We start from the raw sequence: 23,959 nt of genomic DNA on the forward strand, positions 1-23,959 counted from the left end.
AATTCTTACCGTGGGGAATTTTTTTCACGGTTTATCGTGAACGGTAAAATATCGCCCATCCCTATTGCACAGTTTGATTTTATTTGCCTTTTTATTTATGCCTATGCATTCAGATGTTTGTTTGTGCACTTACATTTAAGCTTAACTTAATCTAATCAGTCGTCCACCGACTCCGCTCTTTGTCGTCGTTTGTCCGTCTGCTCTGCAACAACAACCGTCCATTACTCAAACCCACTGCTTTACTGCAGCGACTAACTTCATTTCCTGTTGATAAAATGTTAAACATTTTCTTTCAAACTCAATGTTTTATCTTCTCTGTGAGTTTAGATCACACATTAAATGTCTCATAGGTCAAATCTATTTTTTTTTCTCGTGAGGAATTTGATTTATTTGTGCATTTATATAGACTGAACGCTTGAGAAAGCACTTACTCTTGCATGCTTTGCCCTGTGGTGTGTGTGAGACAAGGCCAGTGACCAGTGATTCACTGATAAATGACGTGCACATGTGCCTCTACAAACCCATACATAACTGTCTGACCCTATCTGATGCGAGCAGACACCAGCTTTCCAGAAGAATCCGGAGAGCAGACGCCCTGTAGCTGCGACTGGTTTATATCAACCAGCATTGTTTCTATTTGCAGCTCTTGCACCCAGTACTGGAGTTGGAGTTACTGAAATAAAAACAAGTCAAAATCATCTCCCCTGAAATAAAAACGGTCAAAATCATCCCCCCTGTAAAACTGCCATCCCTCCTTTCCATCCCTTATGTCATTTCATCAATGAATGTGGTTTTACTGCTATTTCAACATTTAGAGTCATCACCAGAAAAATAACACCAGAAAAATATCTTATTTGACAATTTTCACCCGTTTCAAGTAAATTTTCACTGCAAAAACTCAAAATCTTACCTGGAATATTTGTATTATTTTTTAGTTAAAATGTCTCATTTTTAGTCAAAAAATGTCATTACACTTAAAACAAGAGTCATTACCAGAAAAATAACTTATTTGACCATTTTCACCTGTTTCAAGTAAATTTTCACTTGAAATAAGTAGAAAAATCTGCCAGTGGGACAAGATTTATCGTCTCATTACAAGCAAAAAAATCTTGTTCCACTGGCAGATTTTTCTACTTATTACAAGTGAAAATCTACTTGAAACAGGTGAAAATTGTTGTTTTTTCCAGTGATGAGTCTTGTTTTAAGTGTAATGAGATTTATTTACTAAAATGAGTCATTTTAACTAGAAATAAGACAAATATTCTTGTTAAGATTGTGAGTTTTTGCAGTGATCCATTTTACTTATCCTGTGAAGGACAGACTCATATTGATAAGTTCAGAAAAGTGTTTTTTATTGTTGTGTTTTGATGTATTTGATGTAAGCCCAGTGGATATTTAAAGCTTACAGAAGGCTGCATTTAACTGCTGCTATGTCATTCCTGCAGTATTTCTGCAGGTGTTTTGGTCACTGCTATTATTTGTAATATATTATATTATTTGTAATCAGCACAAATTATCTGTCCCCATATGATAAAATCCACCATCCCCCCTGATTTCTCTTTACAACTCGAGTACTGCTTCCACCGTATACAGCAAGCTCATATCCGAGTTTGATAATATAACCAAAGTCTTGCTTTAATGACTGTGAGCAGCTCCACTGGAGCAGTTTAGGTTAACTGCCTCGCTCTGACACGTCTTGAGTGGCATTCATATCTTTCCAAAATGAGTTCCCGCGGCAGATCTTATCCTTCCTATTCGCTGCTCGGCCCGCGAAGTTGCTGCGCTGCTGGTCTCAATCCTATTTCTCGTTACTCCCAGGATAACATTTCAAATAATTGAGGTGCAAATTGGACCACTGTTCGTAGCTCATTTTGATCGTTGCTTTATATTTGTTTTCCTTTTTCCCAGATTCATTCAGGAGATAGAGATGAACATGGGGCCGGGCCAAGCCAAGCAGTGCCAGCTCCGAGCTTTTCTCGCCTACTACATCAACGACCTCTTCCTCAACCAGGTTGGTGAAGTGATACCACACACAAAACCGCCCCTCGGCAGGGCCGGGTCTAGAAAATGATGACTAGGGCTGCATCTCAGATCACAGGGGGTGCACATGCCTGGCACGTTATTCAACACTAAATTATGCATTTTCCTATAATTTCAAGTGGAATGATACCAGTCAAACAATAATATTTAAAGTGACTTTCAAGTGCATTTTTGCAGCAATATCGCTGCAGAACAAAGAAAATGCTACATTTAGTCTGGGCTACCTCACCCATAAGACAATCTACACTGCAAAAATTACTTATTTCTAGTTAAAATGGCTCATTTTTAGTAAAAAAAAATCTCATTACACTTAAAACAAGACTCATCACTGGAAAAAACAACAATTTTCACCTGTTTCAAATAAATTTTCACTTAAAATAAGTAGAAAAATCTGCCAGTGGAACAAGATTTTTTTGCTTGTAATGAGAAGATAAATCTTGTCCCACTGGCAGATTTTTCTACTTATTTCAAGTGAAAATCTACTTGAAATAGGTGAAAATTGTCAAATAACAAGTTATTTTTCTGGTAATTATTCTTGTTTTAAGTGTAATGAGATTTTTTGACTACAAACGAGACATTTTAACTAGAAATAAGACAAATATTCCTGGTAAGATTTTGAGTTTTTGCAGTGTAGCAACAGAAAATAAAACATAGAAAAATGATTAACAAGAATAAATATAACCTGTGTGGTCCAGTCAAGTTGAGATGGAGTCTCTGTCTCATGACCACCGTTGTCTAACTTGCTTTTTTTTGTCTTTTCAACTGAGCATGCAAACACATAAACTGAGGGTGCAATGCTTATGCACCCTCGTAGAACCGGGCCTGCCCCTCGGGGAAACATTGTAGTCTTCCGGGAAGATGCATTAGATTTCCCTTCTACCGTGGGTCATTGGGAAAGATGTACAGACAATTTCTGCATTTAAAAACGATATTTGCATCATTTGAAAGTCATTCTTTGTTCTTGTCCCTTTGTACTTTTTAAAGATGTATTAATTTGCGCAGCTCGAAGGTTTGAAAGTAAGTTGTATTCCAGTTATCCCCCAGAATTCCCACTAAAATGAGAACTGTGTGGTGCCGGGGACCATTTTATTACTTAATCTTCACCGCTCCTCAGAATTGGCCACTTAACTGGGAAGGTAAATTGATCATTTCCTGTGTACCGATAAAACAACGCTCTGCGATGGTAAAAAATTGTTGGTCATTTATTTCTTTGAACTATTCCTTTCCTGGGACAAAATTATTTTGCGTCTTCAAGGAAGATCTACGGGATTTAATAGTGGGTTGTTTTTTTTAATTTATCGACAAAGTTTTCATCTTATAGATAACGTTATGATAGATTTCTATTGACAACCTTTGGTTTTGATTGGATATTTGACGATTGTTCTTTGTAAATCCGTAGGAAAGCCATCCCTTAAAGTTTAGTATCAGCCTTGGCTTGTTTTTTTTTTTTGTGATCAACTTTTTTTTTATCATTTTGTTGATGCATACAATTAAATCGAACAATTATGGACGCAATTGTATAGCAAAAACGTTTAAATCACCCGTCCCCCCACCCACCCTATAGCGATCCAACAAGACAACAATAAAACAACAGGACAAGATGAGCAAGACAAGAAAGAAAAAAAAAACAAAACATTTTGATAAATGTTCAGTCAATATTCAGTTCTTTCAGTTTTTCAATGGCATGTGTCCATATTTTTAATGTCCTGGGTCCCGCACCATGAATTCTTGCAACTGAAAGTTCCATACAGGACTGTCTCAGAAAATTTGAATATTGTGATAAAGTTCTTTATTTTCTGTAATGCAATTAAAAAAAAAAAAAAAAAAAAAAAAAAAAAAAAAAAAAAAAAAAAAATGTCATACATTCTGGATTCATTACAAATCAACTGAAATATTCCAAGCCTTTTATTATTTTAATATTGCTGTTTACAGTTTAAGATTAAGATTCCTAGAATATTTTAATTTTTTGAGATAGGATATTTGAGTTTTCTTAATTTTTCTCTAATTTTTTCTTTAATTGCATTACAGAAAATCACAATATTCTAATTTTCTGAAACAATCCTGTATGTAAAATGTCCATAAACAGATTAAACCAGTGACATGTTGGTAGATCATGTGGTGGTTTCCATCAAAGAGAAAGCATTTTTTTACCAGATGTTAATCCTGCCAGGTACACAACTTTTTCTTTGTATTGTAAATTTACCTGAGAGTCATCATTAATCAGGACCCTGGGAGAACATGGGATTGCCTTTCCAGTGACATTGGATATATATATACTGACTTTTTACCAGAATGGCATTGCCAAAACATGTGAAGGAATGATCCGGTGTCAGCCTTGGCTTGTGATTGGGGTCATCGTCCTAAAACCCTGCTCGTCTTTATATTTCTTACTGATTATTGAGCTCATATTAGTCTGATGTAAATCTCCATTATTAGCTGGGAGGGAATTCATGAAAATCATGCACTTGGTGACAAGTTTTTGATATTTGGCATGGTGGTAGGTTTGGACATAAGGTTTTCAAAAAGCGCCGCAAACAAATTGGGACGGCCCTTTAGTGGCCGGTTTGCAGAAAATTCAAAATGAATCAATAATCAAGGCGATATAGGCAGCATTGTACAGTAGGTGTTAAGTGAGTTTAAACATGCACAGCTGATGTTTTTTTTGTGTTATTTTAATAAAATCCTATTCTTTCACTGTGACTTAGCTCTGAGGTTTTGTTCATCTTAAGCCTGAAGGAAGGCCACTGTTCTCACCCAATGAGATTGACAACAAACAGAAAATTGCATTCCTTGGGGATGAAAATATGGGTCTAGAGCCCTATATAATCTTTCTATGTGACTTAATTCTAGAGATAGTTTTTTGGGCATAAAATGACCTTGAAAATTAAATTTGACCTTCAGCATGACCTTGAAATAGGAAATTTATCTCAGAATTGAATTCCTAGCACCAAAAAAGTAGAGAAAGTGACAATATACAACAATCTAGGACTAAGGCAATCTGAGATATGACCTTTGGTCTTTTCGGTTGGAGCCATTTTGAATTTTCTGCAAACCGGCCACTAGAGGGATGTCCCAATTTGTTTACGGTGGTTTGTGAAAACCTTAACACCATGCCAAATATCAAAAACTTGCCAACAAGTGCACGATCTTTATGATTTTTGACATATTCCCTCCCTATATTGCATCCACTTTGCACGATGTCCAGTTGCACGTGTGGTTGAACAGTCCTGGGATATGATGTCACAGTTTACCCCCCTAACACCTCTGATCATCCTGAGGGTGAATTCAATCTCATCATAAAACTTTCATTCAGAAAGCCTGGTGAATTCCGTCGTCCGCGTGATGAGCTAAATATTTCAGGAGTTACTGAAGGTGAGAGTGGAATCACCTTCCTGGGACGGCGGCGTCTCAGTTCACGGTGACATAAACCCCGTCTCGGTGGTTGTGGTTCCGCTTCAGGCAGCTCCGCTTCGTCCTCGCCGTCCCCGGGTCACGATGACTGTCTGAACTAATTTCCTCTCATCCGAGGTGGGGGTGTGTGTCTTCCTCCTGACTTTGACAAAGAACAAGCGTTTGACCTGATGATAGTGGCATCTGCAGGTTTTTAGAAAGATATTTTTTCTCACTTGTGCACTGAAATCCTTTTGAGTGATCCAACAAGGGATTTAGAGGAAAGCTTTTTTATTATGATGCTAAAGTTACTGTCTGTGATCTATCATGATCGCTTACAGGTGTAAGAGGAACTTTTAACGTGTAAACTTTAATGTTTTAACTGTATTTTTGAATATTTCTTCAACGCGTTGATTTCAGAAATCCCCAAATAATTTTAAAAACCAAAAACGTTTCTGGTCATGTAGGAATATACAAGAATTTTGGGATGGGATCCTAAGAGCTATGGAGAAGGTTTTGGGATATGGGATTCCTAGGCCGCGTTCAGACTGCAGGCAAATCTGATATATATCTGATTCCTTCTCATATCCGATTTTCAGGGCTGACTGCCCACACTGTTTTTAGCAAGTGTCCATATCGGATCTGGCTCTGTTCAGACTGGACCACATCATTGACTGATCTGACGGGTTGCCGTAGCAACGACGTCGGAGCGGAGGCGTCACCCAGCGCGTGTATTGTGTGAAGTCATGTATTTCTTTTATATATATAAAAAATCCCAAAATATCTGTACCGTTTCTGATTGGGTCGGCACTGCGCATCATTTTTAGACATAAAAATGAATGCATACCGCAAAAGTTGTGTGATCGGCGGAGGGACCCGACGTACCAGCAAAATGAGAAACAAAGAAAGGTGTTCAGAACAAACCAACCAACAAAGCTCAGAGTTAACAAAACGAACCAGCAATGAATAACTGGCAGCCCCGCTCCATAACCTCTCCTCCTAGGAGGAGAGGGGCTGACGGGCTGCAGGTTCAGGCTCTCAGCGCGACTGAAGGCTGATTTATGGTTCCGCGTTACACCGACGCAGACCTACGGCGTAGGGTACGCGGCGACCCGCACCTACGTGGAAATGCGGTCTTTTTTTCTGCTATTAAAACATGATTTGTAATGTGAATTTGCAACACTCAAACTACAAATAATATTTTTTGACGTGACATCAGAGATTGTACATGCTCTCTGCGAAAGGATGAGTAGCTCCACAACTGGAAATGGGCGGGTGGTTTGGAGCGTCTGGGACAGTCATATCCGATCTGAGTGTTTGGATGTTCAGACTGACACGCATCTGCCCAAATGAGATATGGATCGGATATGAAACTACCTCCCGGAGGGGGTTTCGATCTGGTTTGCAAAAATCGGATATCATGCGGTTTGGGACTGTTCAGACTTCAAAAGAGTCATCCAGTTTCAATTTGGATGGGCTAAAAATCGGATATTTGCCTGCAGTCTGAACGCGGCCCTAGAGATCCCCAAGTTATTTCCTTAGGACTGATACCAGAGGAGGTAATTACGGAAGAGTATTAGGGCCAGGCAGGAGAAGAATAAAAATTATATTTTAGAGGAGGAAGATTTTTTTTTTCATTATGCACTTCGAGAAAAAAGTCGAAGTGTTGAGGAGAAAAAAGTCGAAATGTTGAGGAAAAAAGTTGAAATGTCGAGAATAAAGTTGAAGTACAATTTCGAGAAAAAAGTCGAAATATATTTCAACTTTATTCTCGAAATTCCGACTTTATTTACGAGATTTTGACTTTATACACGAAATTTCAACTTTATTCTTGAAGTTGTATTTCAACATCAATCTCGACATTTCGACTTTTTTCTAGAAATTGTATTTTCAACACTATTCTTGACAATCTTCCCCTCTCAAATATTTTTTCTCCTGCATGGCCCTAATACTCTTCCGTAGGTAATAAATAAAGAGGACATTACATTTTTGAAATTCTATCTCTAAGAAAGCCATTACAAGAAATTGTCTGAATATGGACTCACCTGGACTGAGCCAATGGTTGGATATTGTAGAAGAAATACGATCAACAAATTACCTAAAGCCTACGACTTAAAACAGAGATGTATTTACAGTAGCAAGACGGACAAAATGGCATTATTATATAAGACAGTAGTGTCTCCCCCCCCTGTTTTCTTGTATAGTTGTATCCCTGTTTTTGTTGTTGTTTTTCTATTATGTCTGAAAATTGAAAACAAAACCGTTTTGTCCTTGAACCACCAGGTCAGGACAGAGATCAACAAGGACATCGAGGCCGTGAGTAAAACCGCCGACCCCTTGAAGATCCTCGCGAGTGCTGACACCATGAAGCTGCTGGGAGTCCAGAGGCCCGTGCTGCAGGTGAGAAACATCCAACATAACACCACTTGTACATTTAAAACACTAATTATTACTTTCAGTTAAGGATTATATAATGGAGGGTCTGCATTGACGTCACTTCCCCACTGGACCAGCCACGAGTGGCAAAAACGGGTACAACTAGTAGGGGAAACTCTGGAAAAGACGGGATAACAGCCCATTATCGGCTTAAATTAGCGTCAGTTGGACTTGACAGTGACCCGTACAGTTACCAAGAACCAGTGGTCCATGGACATTAATATTTGGTACAGTTACCAAGAACCAGTGGTCCATGGACATTAATATTTGGTACAGTTACCAAGAACCAGTGGTCCATGGACATGAATATTTGGTACAGTTACCAAGAACCAGTGGTCCATGGACATTAATATTTGGTACAGTTACCAAGAACCAGTGGTCCATGGACATTAATATTTGGTACAGTTACCAAGAACCAGTGGTCCATGGACATTAATATTTGGTACAGTTACCAAGAACCAGTGGTCCATGGACATTAATATTTGGTACAGTTACCAAGAACCAGTGGTCCATGGACATTAATATTTGGTACAGTTACCAAGAACCAGTGGTCCATGGACATTAATATTTGGTACAGTTACCAAGAACCAGTGGTCCATGTACATTAATATTTGGTACAGTTACCAAGAACCAGTGGTCCATGGACATTAATATTTGGTACAGTTACCAAGAACCAGTGGTCCATGGACATTAATATTTGGTACAGTTACCAAGAACCAGTGGTCCATGGACATTAATATTTGGTACAGTTACCAAGAACCAGTGGTCCATGGACATTAATATTTGGTACAGTTACCAAGAACCAGTGGTCCATGGACATTAATATTTGGTACAGTTACCAAGAACCAGTGGTCCATGGACATTAATATTTGGTACAGTTACCAAGAACCAGTGGTCCATGGACATTAATATTTGGTACAGTTACCAAGAACCAGTGGTCCATGGACATTAATATTTGGCCACGAATCCAGTTTCCTGATATTTATATGTACTTAATTTCTACGCCGGGGAAATACACGAAGCAAAGCTTGAAGGCATACAAAAGTCTTGACGCTTGGTCCGACTTCAAGGCAGGATTTGTTGTAGAAATTAAAGTAATGAGGACACCGAACTTTATGATTTGACCGTTTAACGTTAGCTACCCAAAAATCCAACATTACCTGATACAAAATGGGAACCGCAAATCCACGTTTCGGTGCCTGGTATCCAGTTGTTTCTGTGAATTGCAGCGATCCATTTGTCTCTCTTAAGCTTATTTTTCGGCAGTCTGTAAAACAATAACTCAGATTTCTTGCTAAATCTATGAGTACAGTCGATCGCACAACAGCTCTTTCCCATTTTAGATGTTTTCCAGTTGCTCAAACTGAAAGTTTACGCTGCCACAACCCGCTGTGAAGTCGCATCTGTGACGTCATGCGCATTCCCTCTATATTAGACTGTGTAACAGTCAGCTTTTAAGTATTATCTGTTCCTTCCTGTCCCTCCATTTTACTATCATTTCTCATTTATAATACAGGATATACCACTTTTCTCTCTCTTGCATACACTGAAATTACAGAAAATAGTCTGTAATTTCTGTTTAGGGTTAAATTCCCACTCGCACGCCGCGTCTTTTCCGCTTCTCCCCGAGATGTTGCTGCTGTCTGTCTCACACGATCATAAGTGATGCTCAAACTGTGCCTGATCTTTCTGAGGTATTTAGTTAGTGCCACAGGTAAGTGATGTATACAGTACGTGACAAGCATTCACACGCGTCTGTCCTTGGGCCATTTTCTGCATTTGGTACTCAGATTCAGACGACGACACACGCCGCCGGCACTCGGCTGCACTTAAGCATGTAAAACTTAACTTGTCCTCGCTCGTTTCTGAGATCTCTCTCTCTCCGACGTTTACTGCACAAGCGTGCATGTTCACACGCTAATTCATTCGTATCCTGCAACTCTGTCTAAACATAATTTCCTGGTATAATAATAATTAGCTCTCTTAAATCAAAGAAAAATACCCCAGCACTTTCTTCTTGTCATAATCTTATTTATATGTCCTGATGTTTAGAATCACTTAGTGCAGTAAAATGGAGAGTATTTAAATTCTAATTGTTACTCAATAGAAAATTCCTTCATCATCAATCCAAAATGTAATAGATTTGTGATGTGTGTGTATTTTTCGTTCGAAGGAGACAGTTTCCCAGAGTGTGATTGCGCTCGTTTTTCATTCAAGTTTTTATTTGGAACAAAGCTGATACATGTTATACAATATTGCATGCTTACATCATGTCCCTGTTTTTGATATAAATAAAAGTAAAATAAAAATAAAAAGAAGACAACTCATTCATAAAGTGAGGGAAAAGGGGGTAAAATAATATAAAAGGGAAGGGAGAAAAAAAAAAGTAAAAATTAAAACTAAAATTAAAATAATAATAAAAAAGAAACAATATTTCTCACACCTTTTTACCTGCTCTTTAGTTTAGTTTTAGTTTAGTTTATTTTGTTAGGTATATATATATAGGTATATATATATATATATATATACCTATACACCTTTTTACCTGCTCTTTAGTTTAGTTTTAGTTTATTTTGTTAGGTATATATATATATATATATATATATATATATATATATATATATATATATATATATATATATATATATATATATATATATATATACATATATATATGTACACATTTCCTTTTTTCTTTTTTTGACCAAAAAGGTATAGGCTGAAGCCTCTTGGCTTATTTTGGCTATCCTTTTCAACAAAAGGCAGACTTCAGAAACAAAAAGATACTAATAAAACGAAATGAACGAACAAAACAAAGAAATGAACAAAGAAAATGAACAAAGAAGAGAAGAAAATAAATGTGGTCACTCACGATTGAGGACAGCTGCAGGAGGAAAGTTGCATAATTTAGACAGTTTAATATGAAGATAATTTATATTAGTGTTCTATATTTATCTATTATTTTAGATTTATAATTTTTTTTTAATTTGTAAATTGAGCTACTTTTTTTTAGTTCCTCATCCAGGCGGTTCCATAGTTTCACCCCTTCGACACTGATACACCTTGACATTTTTTTTGTTCTTGGCCATCTTTTCCTAGTATCATTAGCAATGAAAATGGAGAGGGAAAAGGAAAAAAAAGAAGGAAGGGGGACTGCCTACAAACATGTTCCCCTGAAACAATATAATACTTGAAACATCAGAGTCAAAATATTAAAAACAACAGTAGAGTAGCTCAAGAACTTAGGGGGAGTTAGTGGATTATTCTCTTCTACTAAAGATTACTTAAAGTCCAATCTAAAGGAGGATACGTATTCAGTCCATGACTTCCAGCAGTCTTTAAACTTTTCCTGTTTAAGGCCACGTTTCCACATAGCTGGGTATTTACAAAAACGGATATTTCCCCCTCTACGTTTTGAAAAATATCCTCGTTTACACGAACCCGCATACATCCGCTGTTAAGGTGCTATGAGCATCCAAACCTGCAGGGGGCAGTGTAACGAGAAGCGTAAAGTCATGCTAGCCAATCAGAATCCTGGAAAAAAACGTCAACAAATGACATGTGTGAAGCCTGAATAATATGGTTCCGTGTTAAATCGATGGCGTAGCCTACGTACGGTGCGCGTCGCCGCGTACCCTACGCCGTAGGCTCTGCGTTGGTGTAACGCGGAACCATAAATCAGCCTTGACTGCCAGTTACTTCCAAGACGGAACGAGAGTCTTTCGTTTGGAGTGACAGAGAAGTGGAGTTACTTTTAAGTGTGACTTTAGAATATAAAACAGGTAAAATACAAGAAAATATTGACGGTGGCCAAACAAATTGTAAACACAGGTCGCACAAATGATGCTGGTGACGTTTCTGTTGCATAATGTGACGTTCTGGAGTCTAAATCTCAGTTTCCCTCCGTTTACAAGCAAACGTGAAAACTGAGTTTTTGAAAATCTCCACTTTGGCCGGAGTTTTCAGAAATGATGGTTTTTGGTGACTTTGAGCTCCGTTTTCTTGTAAACGAACGGCCAAAACGCATGAAAACACCACCGTTTTTGCTCCGTGTAAACGGTCTAAGTACAAATGTCAGTTTTTCCATGACAAAAATGTCATGGATAACATTGATCCAGTCCTCAACGGTGGGAGTTTCAGTTTGCAACCACTTTCTCGTGAGAGCCTTTCGTCGGCGTGTTTTGCTGTCAGAGCCTTCCTGTCGGTGGGTTCCCTCGCGGGGAGGGAACGGCGGTCGCAGTTCATTACGGAGAGAGAGACGGTGGGCGTCGGGAGTTCAGCGGGGGTTTGTTTACGGCCGGGGCCCCTCCCTAACGAGGAGTTCAGCATCTTGATAATTATGCTGCTGTGGCTAATGAGCCTTTCCACCGATAGAAGGAAGTGCGATAAAACACTCCTTTTGTTTGGGCTCTTTGCCTTTTTTAATTAGGCTGAGTAGAAAACAGCCCTCTATGCTTCCACTATTGCCGTTCTCATTCAATCATCCGGATGACGTTTGTGTTTTCAGTGGGTTTTTTGTTTTGTTTTAAATGTGTTATTTGCGGCTCTGAGAGTATGTTTGCTACCTGTGCGATGTTGTGTTATTTGCTCTCCAATTTGAGAGACATCCCACTGTTTTTTGTGATGGGCTTCACCCACAGTGTCGCCGCTATAACAGGCTCCTCTGTTCCTCGGTGTGGAGTTTTTATTCACCTTTTTTGTCTTGCAAGCTTTTAAAAAAAAAAAGGGGGTTTGGCACCTTTTATACCAAAAGTAGAACTTTAAATGGGTTTTTGATAAAACGCTTTGTGTCAGGAGCTGTTTAGGTGTTGAATCATTCTTTCTTTTTGTTAAACGTGGATTATTAAAGATTAATCCCATCTGCCTGAATGGTTGCGTGGTTGTGGCCCAGCTCATTTTGTCGGGATCTGAGTCTACTCAGTAGGAATGGGTGATATTTTACCGTTCACGATATACCGTCAAAAAAAATGGAAGGAAGGGAGGAAGGGAGGAAGGGAGGAAGGAAGGAAGGAAGGAAGGAAGGAAGGAAGGAAGGAAGGAAGGAAGGAAGGAAGGAAGGAAGGAAGGAAGGAAGGAAGGAAGGAAGGAAGGAAGGAAGGAAGGAAGGAAGGAAGGAAGGAAGGAAGGAAGGAAGGAAGGAAGGAAGGAAGGAAGGAAGGAAGGAAGGAAGGGAGGGAGGGAGGGAGGGAGGGAGGGAGGGAGGGAGGGAGAAAAGAAGGATGGAAGGAAGAAAAGAAGGAAGGAAGGAAGGAAGGAAGGAAGGAAGGAAGGAAGGGAGGAAGGGAGGAAGGAAGGAAGGAAGGAAGGAAGGAAGGGAGGGAGGGAGGGAGGGAGGGAGAAAAGAAGGATGGAAGGAAGAAAAGAAGGAAGGAAGGAAGGAAGGAAGGAAGGAAGGAAGGAAGGAGAGAGCAGGAGGAAGGAAGGAAGGAAGGAAGGGAGGAAGGAGGAAAGGAGGAAGGAAGGAAGGAAGGAAGGAAGGAAGGAAGGAAATGAGGAAAGGAGGAAGGAAGGGAGAAAATGAGGAAAGGAGGAAGGAAGGGAGAAAATGAGGAAAGGAGGAAGGAAGGAAGGAGATACCAGGAGGAAGGAAGGAAGGAAGGAATGAAGGAAGCAAATAGGAAGGAAGGAAGGAAGGAAGGAAATGAGCCAGAAAGAAGAAAGAAAGAAAGAAAGAAAGAAAGAAAGAAAGAAAGAAAGAAAGAAAGAAAGAAAGAAAGAAAGAAAAGAAAGAAAGAAAGAAAGAAAGAAAGAAAGAAAGAAAGAAAGAAAGAAAGAAAGAAAGAAAGAAAGAAAGAAAGAAAGAAAGAAACCCATTGATGACGTTTTTGTGTAACAAACATGGTGGATCTGAGAGCGAGCTAGATTTATAGTTGAAAAGGTGGAGTTGAATTGTTTTTTTTTTTTATCGTCATTTTTATCGTTATCGGGATAAATGCCAGAAATTATTGTGATACATTTTTTAGTCCATACCGCACATCCTTACTACTCAGTCATATTTTAGGAGACTAATGTCTTTATGGAGACAGAAAGTTTATTAAAATTAACTTCAGGCTGATTTTTAAGTCAATCTAAAACAAATGAATGTACCGTAAGTCGGTTTCATATTCTCAGAAGCAGTGAATAAGGCCGGATAAGGTGTTTGTGCCGGCATGTACGTCACGCGCCCCCGTTGAAGTGCCGTGGTTCTTTGTGCACCAGGTGTTGCCGCAGACACACCGTGATATAGGAAGCAGCACGGCTGTCAGGAGGGAGAGCTCCATATTTTGCTACACCACATTAAATTCTCTCATACAGCCTGGCTGCAGCCAAATATGGGAAACCATAGGGAATCAAATTTTATAGAGGCATCTGCTCACTGCAACCGCTGAAGCACACTTCTATGCGTAATTGGAGGAAAATATTTGAGAATGTGTTTTTGTATTCGACTTGGAAAAAATGAAATCCAGTGTAACATCGTGCGTGTGTGTGTCGGTGTCGGCATGTGGAGGTTCTGTTGGATCAAAACAAACCTTTTGACGTAGCCAGTGCTGATTGTCTTGGTGAGACCTGAGAAAACTTGCAGAGACCTAAAGATGTGGCTCTTGGGCGGTCTGTCCAATTATTGTACGGCTTGAGTGACACATGACTGCAGCACCAGCCGAAGACATGGGCTGCTTCCGAAATCCCATACTTCCACCCTAATGAGTAGCAAAAACAGTATGTGAGATTTTTTAGTGCGTCCGAAACATTAGTACGTACTCAATAGTATGTACTATCCATACTCATTCCGGAGAAATTTATTAGTATGGATTGATGGACACTAGCTAAGCAGAAACTTCCCACAATGCAATGCAGCGGTGTTTGGTTGCTAAGTGCTGCGCAGATACGTATATGTCATAAGTATAATATTGTGTATAATAATATTATTATATAATATTAATATTATAATATTTGTATATAATAATATTATATACAGGGACTGTCTCAGAAAATTAGAATATTGTGATAAAGTCCTTTTATTTTCTGTAATGCAATTTAAAAAAAAAAAAAAAAAAATGTCATAAATTCTGGATTCATTACAAATCAATTGAAATATTGCAAGCCTTTTATTTTAATATTGCTGATTATGGCTTACAGTTTAAGATTAAGATTCCCTGAATATTCTAATTTTTTGAGATAGGATATTTGAGTTTTCTTAAAGGTGACCTATTATGCATTTAATGTATATTTTAAACAGGCCTTGAATGTCTTAAAAACAATCTAAAGCTTGTTTTTTCTACATAAATCATAAATCCAGCCTGTGGGCCCTGTCACTAGTTTTACCGCTTCTAACCTCTTTTTCTGCGCCTCATTTTTAGGGAAGGGGGGGTATGATAATGAGGCTCTGTGCTGATTGGCTCCCTGAATGACGTGTAGCAGGGGAGGAGAATAAACCTGCTCCGCAGAGCAGCCCGAGCCTGTAAATAAATCCCAACACTGAAGTTTCACAAATGGAAACTTTATTGTTAAAAAAATAAAATATGAGTTGTATATAAATAACATTTATGCACTATTTAAGCCGGATCTACCCGGCGGATGCTGACGCTGGCCCCGGAGCCACGCCGGGCGCCCGGGAGCAGCGCTGCTGGGGCAGCGCGCATCACCGCGGCTTTAACGGGGGAATCTGACCGGTTCCGACCAGCCGGGACCGCAGGAACCGGCCTGGACTGGTAGCAGGGACTCCCGGGGACCGACCAGCGGAATTTCAGCCGGATCTGCCCGGCGGATGCTGCGCGACGGGCGCCGCAACTCCACGGCGGGCGCACAGATCCGCTCCGGAGCGCATCCGCGGCACATCGTCGGTTACCGGGGATCAAACCGACAGATTTGCCTGAAAATCTCGGAGGGTGAAGCTGGTCCAGCCTGGGACGGACCTCCGAGGACCCAGCTCCCAAACCACCCGGGAACCCTGGATGATTTAACCCGATCCGCTCCGCCGCGGCGCCGCGTCCGACTGGCTGGAGGAAGCACTGCTCCAGAGCAGGTTGTGGGCCTGGTTTCAGCAGCGGAGGCTGAACCTATGGAAATCTGCTCCTGTCGTTACGTCACAACGGGAGCAGATTCTAATCGGCTAAAAAAAAAAACCACGTGACACTGGGGGACTCTGTCCGGCGGGGGTCAGAGAGCTTGCAGAATTTCATGGTATTTTGTCTCCCCCTGTGCTGGCAGGGTGAGGGGAAACCACTTTATATATGTTAAAACAAGAAAAAACGTGTTTTTCATAATAGGTCCCCTTTAAGCTGTAAACCATGATCAGCAATATTAAAATAATAAAAGGCTTGCAATATTTCAGTTGATTTGTAATGAATCCAGAATGTATGACATTTTTGCATTACAGAAAATAAAGGACTTTATCACAATATTCAATTTTTCTGAGACAGTCCTGTAATGTCATCTTGTTTCGGCCAGAATAAACGAGAAAGAGCGGAGCGGTGCTGCTACTGCTGCTGTTACCATGGTAACAGCTGCTACTGCTGCTGTGACACGTCACTTCCTCCCAACGACAGGAAGTGACGTGTGCGCTCTGAATAGCACGTCCAAATTAATGCATATTACTGATATTTACTCAAAAGTGTGCCGTACTTAAGTATACTTTTTAGTATATACTGTTTAGTATGGCATTTCGGACGCACCGATGGAAATGTTCGGTACTTTGATGCTACAGGGCTACTTTATCTCTGTTATGTTTATCTGATGGCTAAAGATTAGCACCGTAGATGAGAATCCATCATGTACGTTTAATCAGAGACTACGCATTGCAGAGATTGTTAGTTCCATCAAGGAAATAAATGCCAAAGTATACAGCAACGGTAAGCCAAGGCAGAGTGTGAAAACACCCTTACTTGTATCCTGCTGCATTTTTTTGCTGCTTGTTATAGATTTAACTATCAACTCTGAAAGTGAGAACTAACTTTTGAAGCAACTAACTAGTTTAAGCGATTGGAAAATTGTGATGAATGATCTGTTTTGTTCGCTGTGAGGATGTAATCAATAAAATCTGAGCCAGTAGTTTCCACATCTCTGCCTCACAACAGAATATAAACATGTAGGATAATATATTTTTCGTCTTGTCTCATGCAAACTTTACTTGTAGTAGTGCATAGTTACTCTGCAAGGTTCCCAACTCACATCTGTGACCTGTCTGTATTGTCTGTATATGTGATGGGATGTAGTGTAGTCGTTTAACAATATTAGTAAAGTTTTAAAGTCATCTAGTGTATGGTTACCATAACCATAACTCAACAGTATAGTCCCTAAGAGAAGTGCATCTTTTCCCAAATGAAAAGACTAGAGAGGAATTTTCATTGTTTTTGTTAATAGTATTTACCTGTAGGTCAAAAATACTATTATGAAGCATTACTGCGTGATATTATTTTCCGACTCGTGGGATAGGGTCAACCCCGGTTGACTTTTGCCTCCGTCTGCAGCGAGGACTGAATATTTATGAATGCATTTCCATGGCATAACTTTTGTCCCGGGCCCGCGTTATTAAACACATTTATATAAATCAAGTGGCTTTTTATCAGCCATATCGCAGCCGCAGAAATGGCCAAAGTGAGTTTATGGAAAAACGCTGCACAACAGTTGAGGATAGTGGATATTATCCTATATGTTTATCTAAGCAGCATGTAATAAAAGATATACATGCAGTCTGGGCACAGAGGTTAATAAGTAATGATATAAGCAGCGATTTCCTATCACACAGTAGGAGTGGTGTCACATACCGCTTCATAATTTATGTATATATTTATATATATTGAATAGTTTTGATATGAAATATGGGCCTGACAGAAGACGTATATGTGTTGTCCAGTAGGAGGATTAGATAGGGACGGGCAGGGGTGCGTATAGTTCAGTGGGAAAGGTTAATGTCCATTCATGTGTCCTGTGTGATAGCAAATCCTGAGCTGATAAGTCCCCAGAGCAGCCGTAATGTTAAAGACAACTGGAATATAGACTGGTAATTATTGTCTTTTCAGCATCTCTCCTTCCAGCTTGTTTGATCTTTGTGTTGCTCTGTTCCTTCTGACCGGTTCAGACCATTTTATTTTGTTTTTCCTCCCTTTCTTTTTTTCAAAGGCTCCTTTCTTTCTTTCTTTCCTTTCTTTCTTTCTTTCTTTCTTTCTTTCTTTTCTTTCTTTCTTTCTTTCTTTCTTTCTTTTCTTTCTTTCTTTCTTTTCTTTCTTTCTTTCTTTCTTCTTTCTTTCTTTTCTTTCTTCTTTCTTTCTTTCTTTCTTTCTTTCTTTCTTTCTTTCTTTCTTTCTTTCTTTCTTCTTTCAGGCTCATTTCTTTCTTTCTTTCTTTCTTTCTTCTTTCAGGCTCCTTTCTTTCTTTCTTTCTTTCTTTCTTTCCTTCTTTCAGGCTCCTTTCTTTCTTTCTTTCCTTCTTTCAGGCTTCTTTCTTTCTTTCTTTCCTTCTTTCAGGCTCCTTTCTTTCTTTCTTTCCTTCTTTCAGGCTCCTTTCTTTTCTTTCTTTCTTTCCTTCTATCAGGCTTCTTTCTTTCTTTCAGGCTCATTTCTTTCTTTTCTTTCTTTCTTTCTTTCTTTCTTCTTTCAGGCTCCTTCCTTCCTTCCTTCCTTCTTTCAGGCTTCTTTCTTTCTTTCTTTCTTTCTTTCCTTCTTTCAGGCTCCTTTCTTTCTTTCTTTCCTTCTTTCAGGCTCCTTTCTTTCTTTCTTTCTTTCTTTCTTTCTTTCTTTCTTTCAGGCTTCTTTCTTCCTTCTTTCAGGCTCCTTTCTTTCTTTCCTTCCTTCCTTCCTTCCCTCTTTCAGGCTCCTTTCTTTCTCTAAAGACAACTGGAATATAGACTAGTAATTATTGTCTTTTCAGCATCTCTCCTTCCTGCTTGTTTGATCTTTGTGTTGCTCTGTTCCTTCTGACCGGTTCAGACCATTTTATTTTGTTTTTCCTCCCTTTCTTTTGTTTTTTTCTCTCCCTCCAGTGGCACAGTATCACACACACACACACGCCGTTAACCCTAGCGGTGCGATGCTATCTGTCCGGCCTCGCGCTGCACTGATTGATTCATTTAATTAGAGTTAGATCGAGGGAAAGGAGTGGAGCGGTAGGGAGAGATGGGGAGCAGAACACGGGAATAAAACAGGATAGGGAGAGTATGGTCACTCTGCTGGATAGCTCTGGAGATTGGCTCCATTAATCTTGGTAGAACCTGTGTACAAACTCTCTTTGCAACCCACACACACACACACACACACACACACACACACACACACACACACACACACACACACACACCGTGTGCACATGCATCCACAGCAAAGCCCAGCGACACTCAAAATGTCACCCAGGTGAACACATTTCCTGATCCCCGGGGGAAGTGCAGACCGATCTGCCCAGTCGGAGTCTCTGCCCGTGTTTCTGACAGTCGTGCTGGAGATAGATTGTTTGCAGGCGGCTTGTTTACTTCATTAGCCGAGAGCTCACCAGAGCCGTAATTACGGAGCACGTTGGGCTTTTCTTTCCAGCTAAGTATCATTTAGCTCCGTCCCCCCGGCGTCTCCACACAATAGCCGCTAACCAGTCCTTTTATGCGCTCGAGCATTTGTTCCCCGCACGTTGCATGCATTAGCCTGATTTCAGGTGTTTGTTTGTCTGCAAACACGACTCACCGGGAACCCAGACGAGGACCGGGTTCATCGGCTCATTGTTTCGCCGCCGGAGAGCTTTGCTATATTGCAAGATATCACAGTTGCCAATGGCTCGCTAATGATATTGACCTTTTGGAAATTTGTATTCACATGTAGCTTAGCGAAGAGAGGAAGGTAGACACGTGTGCACGCACGCGGGCGGGTTAATTGCTCATGCACACGCACTTCCACCTCCGATGACTGTAATGACACTGACCTTTTGATTTGTGATGATGTGTAGGCAATGTTTATTTGTCGGGGGGCTGATCGCATCTTGTTGATTGGCTCCCTGCTGCCCCTTCCCAACCCCGTCACGCACACACACTCACACACACACACACACACACACACAGCGGGAAAGGTGGTGGTGGAACGTTCTTTATTAAGGAGACTCTCGTCTCCCAGTTCCCATCAGCAAACACAGCAATCACCACACAATACACCTGTTAGCTGCATCCGCTGCGCCCCGTGATTGGGACAAAAGTGGGAGTGGGGACAAAGCTGCAAAGGAGCGATTCAGCCAGTTGTTGTACAAACATGAACATCAGACGGTGCTCCTTCATGCCGAGAGATGAGCACCACCTTTGCAATCAGGTTTAAAAAGAGAGAGAGGAAAAAATAACCCCATTAGATAGAGATTCAGAGAGGAAACTGCACCACTGCCGTTTAAATTCTGTAAAATTGTTCCTATTCTCGGTAAAATAAATATAAATATTTTCCCATGCTTTCTGGAGCCCGGTTCTACGTTATCTGTCGTGAAATAGGCTGTGTCTAAACATCCAGTTGACACTTTTACACCTGTAGCACCTTATAATGTAATAATTTCCTGAAAATGTAATAACGCCTGAAAATGTAATAAAATGTGTACTTAACTCAATCGAAAATATAATAAAACCCAATAATGTAATAACTTCACCAACAATGTAATAAAATATCCTGACGGATATTGTAATAACATTTTTACTGATAATGTAATACCTTATTACATTATTTATTTATTACATGGTACTCAAAGTCTGTAATTGTATGGAGCCAAATCAAGGCCAATAGTTTTGCTAATTTGAAAATAAAATTTGAACCTGAAAATTCTTTTTTACAGTTTCAATTTTTTTTTTTCAGTATCAGATCTTTTTTTCAGTTTCAGAACTTTTTATTTCAGTTTCACATCTTTTTTTTCAGTTTCACTTCTTTTAAAGATTTGAAACTGAAATAAAAAGTTCTGAAACTGAAAAAAAGATCTGATACTGAAAAAAAAAATAATTGAAACTGTAAAAAATAATTTTTAGGTTCAAATGTTATTTTCAAATTAGCAAAACTTTTGGCCTTGATTTGGCTCCATATAATTTAAGCCAATAGTCATTAAGTTGTTTCAAATCCAGCGTATATAACATTCTTAGATACTTAAAACACAAAATGTAGAACTCTGGACTGAAAATGAACATATATATTACATTATCTGTCAAGTATTACATTTTCAGTTTTGGAAAAAAAAAAAAAAAAGACCCACGTGAGAATGTAATAAATTCCCAATAATGTAATAAGGTATTACATAAGTCAGGATATTTTATTACATTATTGGTGAAGTTATTACATTATTGGATGTTATTACATTTTCGATTGAGTTAAGTGTAAATTGTATTACATTTTCAGGAAATTATTACATTATAGGGTGCTACACACCTCGAGAGAGAGAGAGAGAGAGAGAGAGAGAGAGAGAGCCATGAAAGAATGAACCGCCTTGTAGCACCCTATAATGTGATAATTAACTGGTAATGTAATAACGCCTGAAAATGTAATAAAATTTGCACTTAACTCAATCGAAAATGTAATAACATCCAATAATGTAATAACTTCACCAATAATGTAATAAAATATCCTGACTGATATTGTAATAACATTTTTGCCAATAATGTAATACCTTATTACATTATTGGGAATTTATTACATGGTACTCAAAGTCTGCAATTTAACCCAATAGTCATTCTGATGTTTCAAATCCAGTGTATATAACATTCTTAGATACTTAAAGCACAAAATGTAGAACTCTGGACTGAAAATGAACATATATATTACATTATCTGTCAAGTATTACATTATCAGTTTTGGAAAAAAAAGAAGAAAAAAAAAAAGGCCCACCTGAAAATGTAATAAATTCCCAATAATGTAATAAGGTATTACATTATCGGTAAAAATGTTATTACAATATCAGTCAGGATATGTTATTACATTATTGGTGAAGTTATTACATTATTGGATGTTATTACATTTTCGATTGAGTTAAGTGCAAATTTTATTACATTTTCAGGAAATTACCGTACTACATTATTGGGTGCTACACACCTCGAGAGAGAGAGAGCCATGAAAGAATGAACCGCCTTATTGTCAAAACGGTGTCTTCCGACTCTCAAAATTAGTCTCCTCAGCTTCCTTCCAAAATTGTCTTTAATAGTGTAAAAATATTGTTATTTGGAGATTATTTGATCTCTTGTGGCACGCATAGTAAAAAAGTCTGGCTGGTTTGAAAGGCTTTTCCACTGCTTCAGGTGTAACTGTGGTTATCTCACAGCAAACATGCACGTCCTCCCGAGGCGTCCGCCGGATCCCCCGGGCCCCCAAACCTGCCTCCGCCATGTAGATGTTCCCCTTTTTCTTCTCCTTTCTTCAGTGTGACACCAGCTGCGCTTTGCTCGTAGCTTTTATATATGTTCAAACTAATGCAACGGTTATATAATCTAGCCGTAAACATACACGAGCGTGTTTCATCTCCCGCTTTTAGTGAATGAGACGACATTGAAGTGAGCGACGCGAGCGGCCCGAGCGGCTGCTGCCGAGGGTGTTACAGGTCCAACGTCGTGTACCGACGGAGTCCTGCAGGATAAGGAAACATAATCTCCGCCCTGTGAGTCGGTTGGAGGGGATGTTGAAAGTCGAAATGTCAGCTCCGTGACAAACACCGCCTTTGGTCTGAATGAAAGTCGCAGCTCGGATTTTCAAAGAAAGTTGGTGGTGGTTTGAGTTTTGCAAATGAGTCGTCTTTACTTTAGCTGTGAGCACATTTGTGTAAATCTGTGTGTATTAGAGGTAATGTGCTATTTACAAATGGGCCTAATGGGGCACGGAGAGGAACATACACCCTCCGCAGGATGCATTAACTACATTATGATTTGCATTTCAGTCTGGCAGGCAAACTTTTATGTACTTGCACGAATCAAAGACGACTTAATCCATCTTTTTTTATGAATAATTTATAATAATTGACAATAATTGATCCAATATGATCTAAGATGGCAAGGATGTCCCTCAGACTTCCTCCGGTAAAGGATTATTACCTCACCAGGTGGATACAAACTCAAGGGGAACATGCAATGATTATTAAAAAGAAGTTATAATCCCCATAGGGATTTAGATGGCATATCTAAACCCGAGGGTGATTCCCAAGATTAGCATATGCAGAATAGCTCCATATTTCACTGTGCATTTGTTTTTGTGCATGAATGAGAATGGGGAGGGTACAATAGAAGCCCATCTGTAATCATCTAAGTGTGATATTGCCCCTCATGTCTCAATTAGATCACTTTCAGAACTTAAAGGGGAGGGCAGGATAAAGTTTTCTGTGCTTGTAAGCAGATATTTGAGCATCTTTTAATCGCTCAGACATCTCAGCTTCACTCAGCCGGCTACTCTTGGTCATTTGCAGGGTTCTGCTTCATCACAGTACTGGCTCAAACTCTTAATTTTCTAATTCAATCCCATGCCGTTTTTGCTTTTTTTGCTTTATTAGCAGCGGTTACACAGCTGACCTACCTAAGTTTCACCTCCTGTTGGCTTAGACGTCAGTATTTGAGAATAAAATTGTCATTCAGGTCTTCCGTTTGGCTTGTGAGGACGTGAGCTCAGATTTTCCAACATATTTTGAGTGTTATTGGCAGTACTGGAGTTGAGGGGGATGAGGGGGGATGGCATCCCCCCCTGAAATAAAAACGGTCCAAATCATCCCCCCTGTAAAACTGCCATCCCTCCTTTCCATCCCTTATGTCATTTCATCAATGAATGTGGTTTTACTGATATTTCAACATTTAGAGTTATCACCAGAAAAATAACTTATTTGACAATTTTCACCTGTTTCAAGTAAATTTTCACTTGAAATAAGTAGAAAAATCTGCCAGTGGGACAAGATTTATCTTCTTAGCAAAAAAATCTTGTTCCACTGGCAGATTTTTCTATTTATTTCAAGTGAAAATCTACTTGAAACAGGTGAAAATTGTTGTTTTTTCCAGTGATGAGTCTTGTTTTAAGTGTAATGAGATTTTTTTTACTAAAATGAGACATTTTAACTAGAAATAAGACAAATATTCTTGTAAAGATTTTGAGTTTTTGCAGTGATCCATTTTACTTATCCTGTGAAGGACAGAGTCATATTGATAAGTTCA

At 39.3% G+C, this 23,959-nt stretch overlaps 1 protein-coding gene across 1 annotated transcript in view; it reads left to right on the forward strand.

Moving 5' to 3' along the window:
* Positions 1 to 23,959, forward strand: part of exoc4 (exocyst complex component 4) — a 280,178-nt gene that overhangs the window by 161,551 nt on the left and 94,668 nt on the right. The window contains exons 12-13 of the mRNA XM_061715202.1: positions 1,909 to 2,011; positions 7,714 to 7,830. Of these exons, the coding sequence (XP_061571186.1) occupies positions 1,909 to 2,011; positions 7,714 to 7,830 (220 nt within the window). The remainder of the gene's footprint in view (positions 1 to 1,908; positions 2,012 to 7,713; positions 7,831 to 23,959) is intronic.

The sequence above is a fragment of the Cololabis saira genome, chromosome 23, assembly GCF_033807715.1.
Source record: "Cololabis saira isolate AMF1-May2022 chromosome 23, fColSai1.1, whole genome shotgun sequence".
Lineage (NCBI taxonomy): Eukaryota > Metazoa > Chordata > Actinopteri > Beloniformes > Belonidae > Cololabis > Cololabis saira.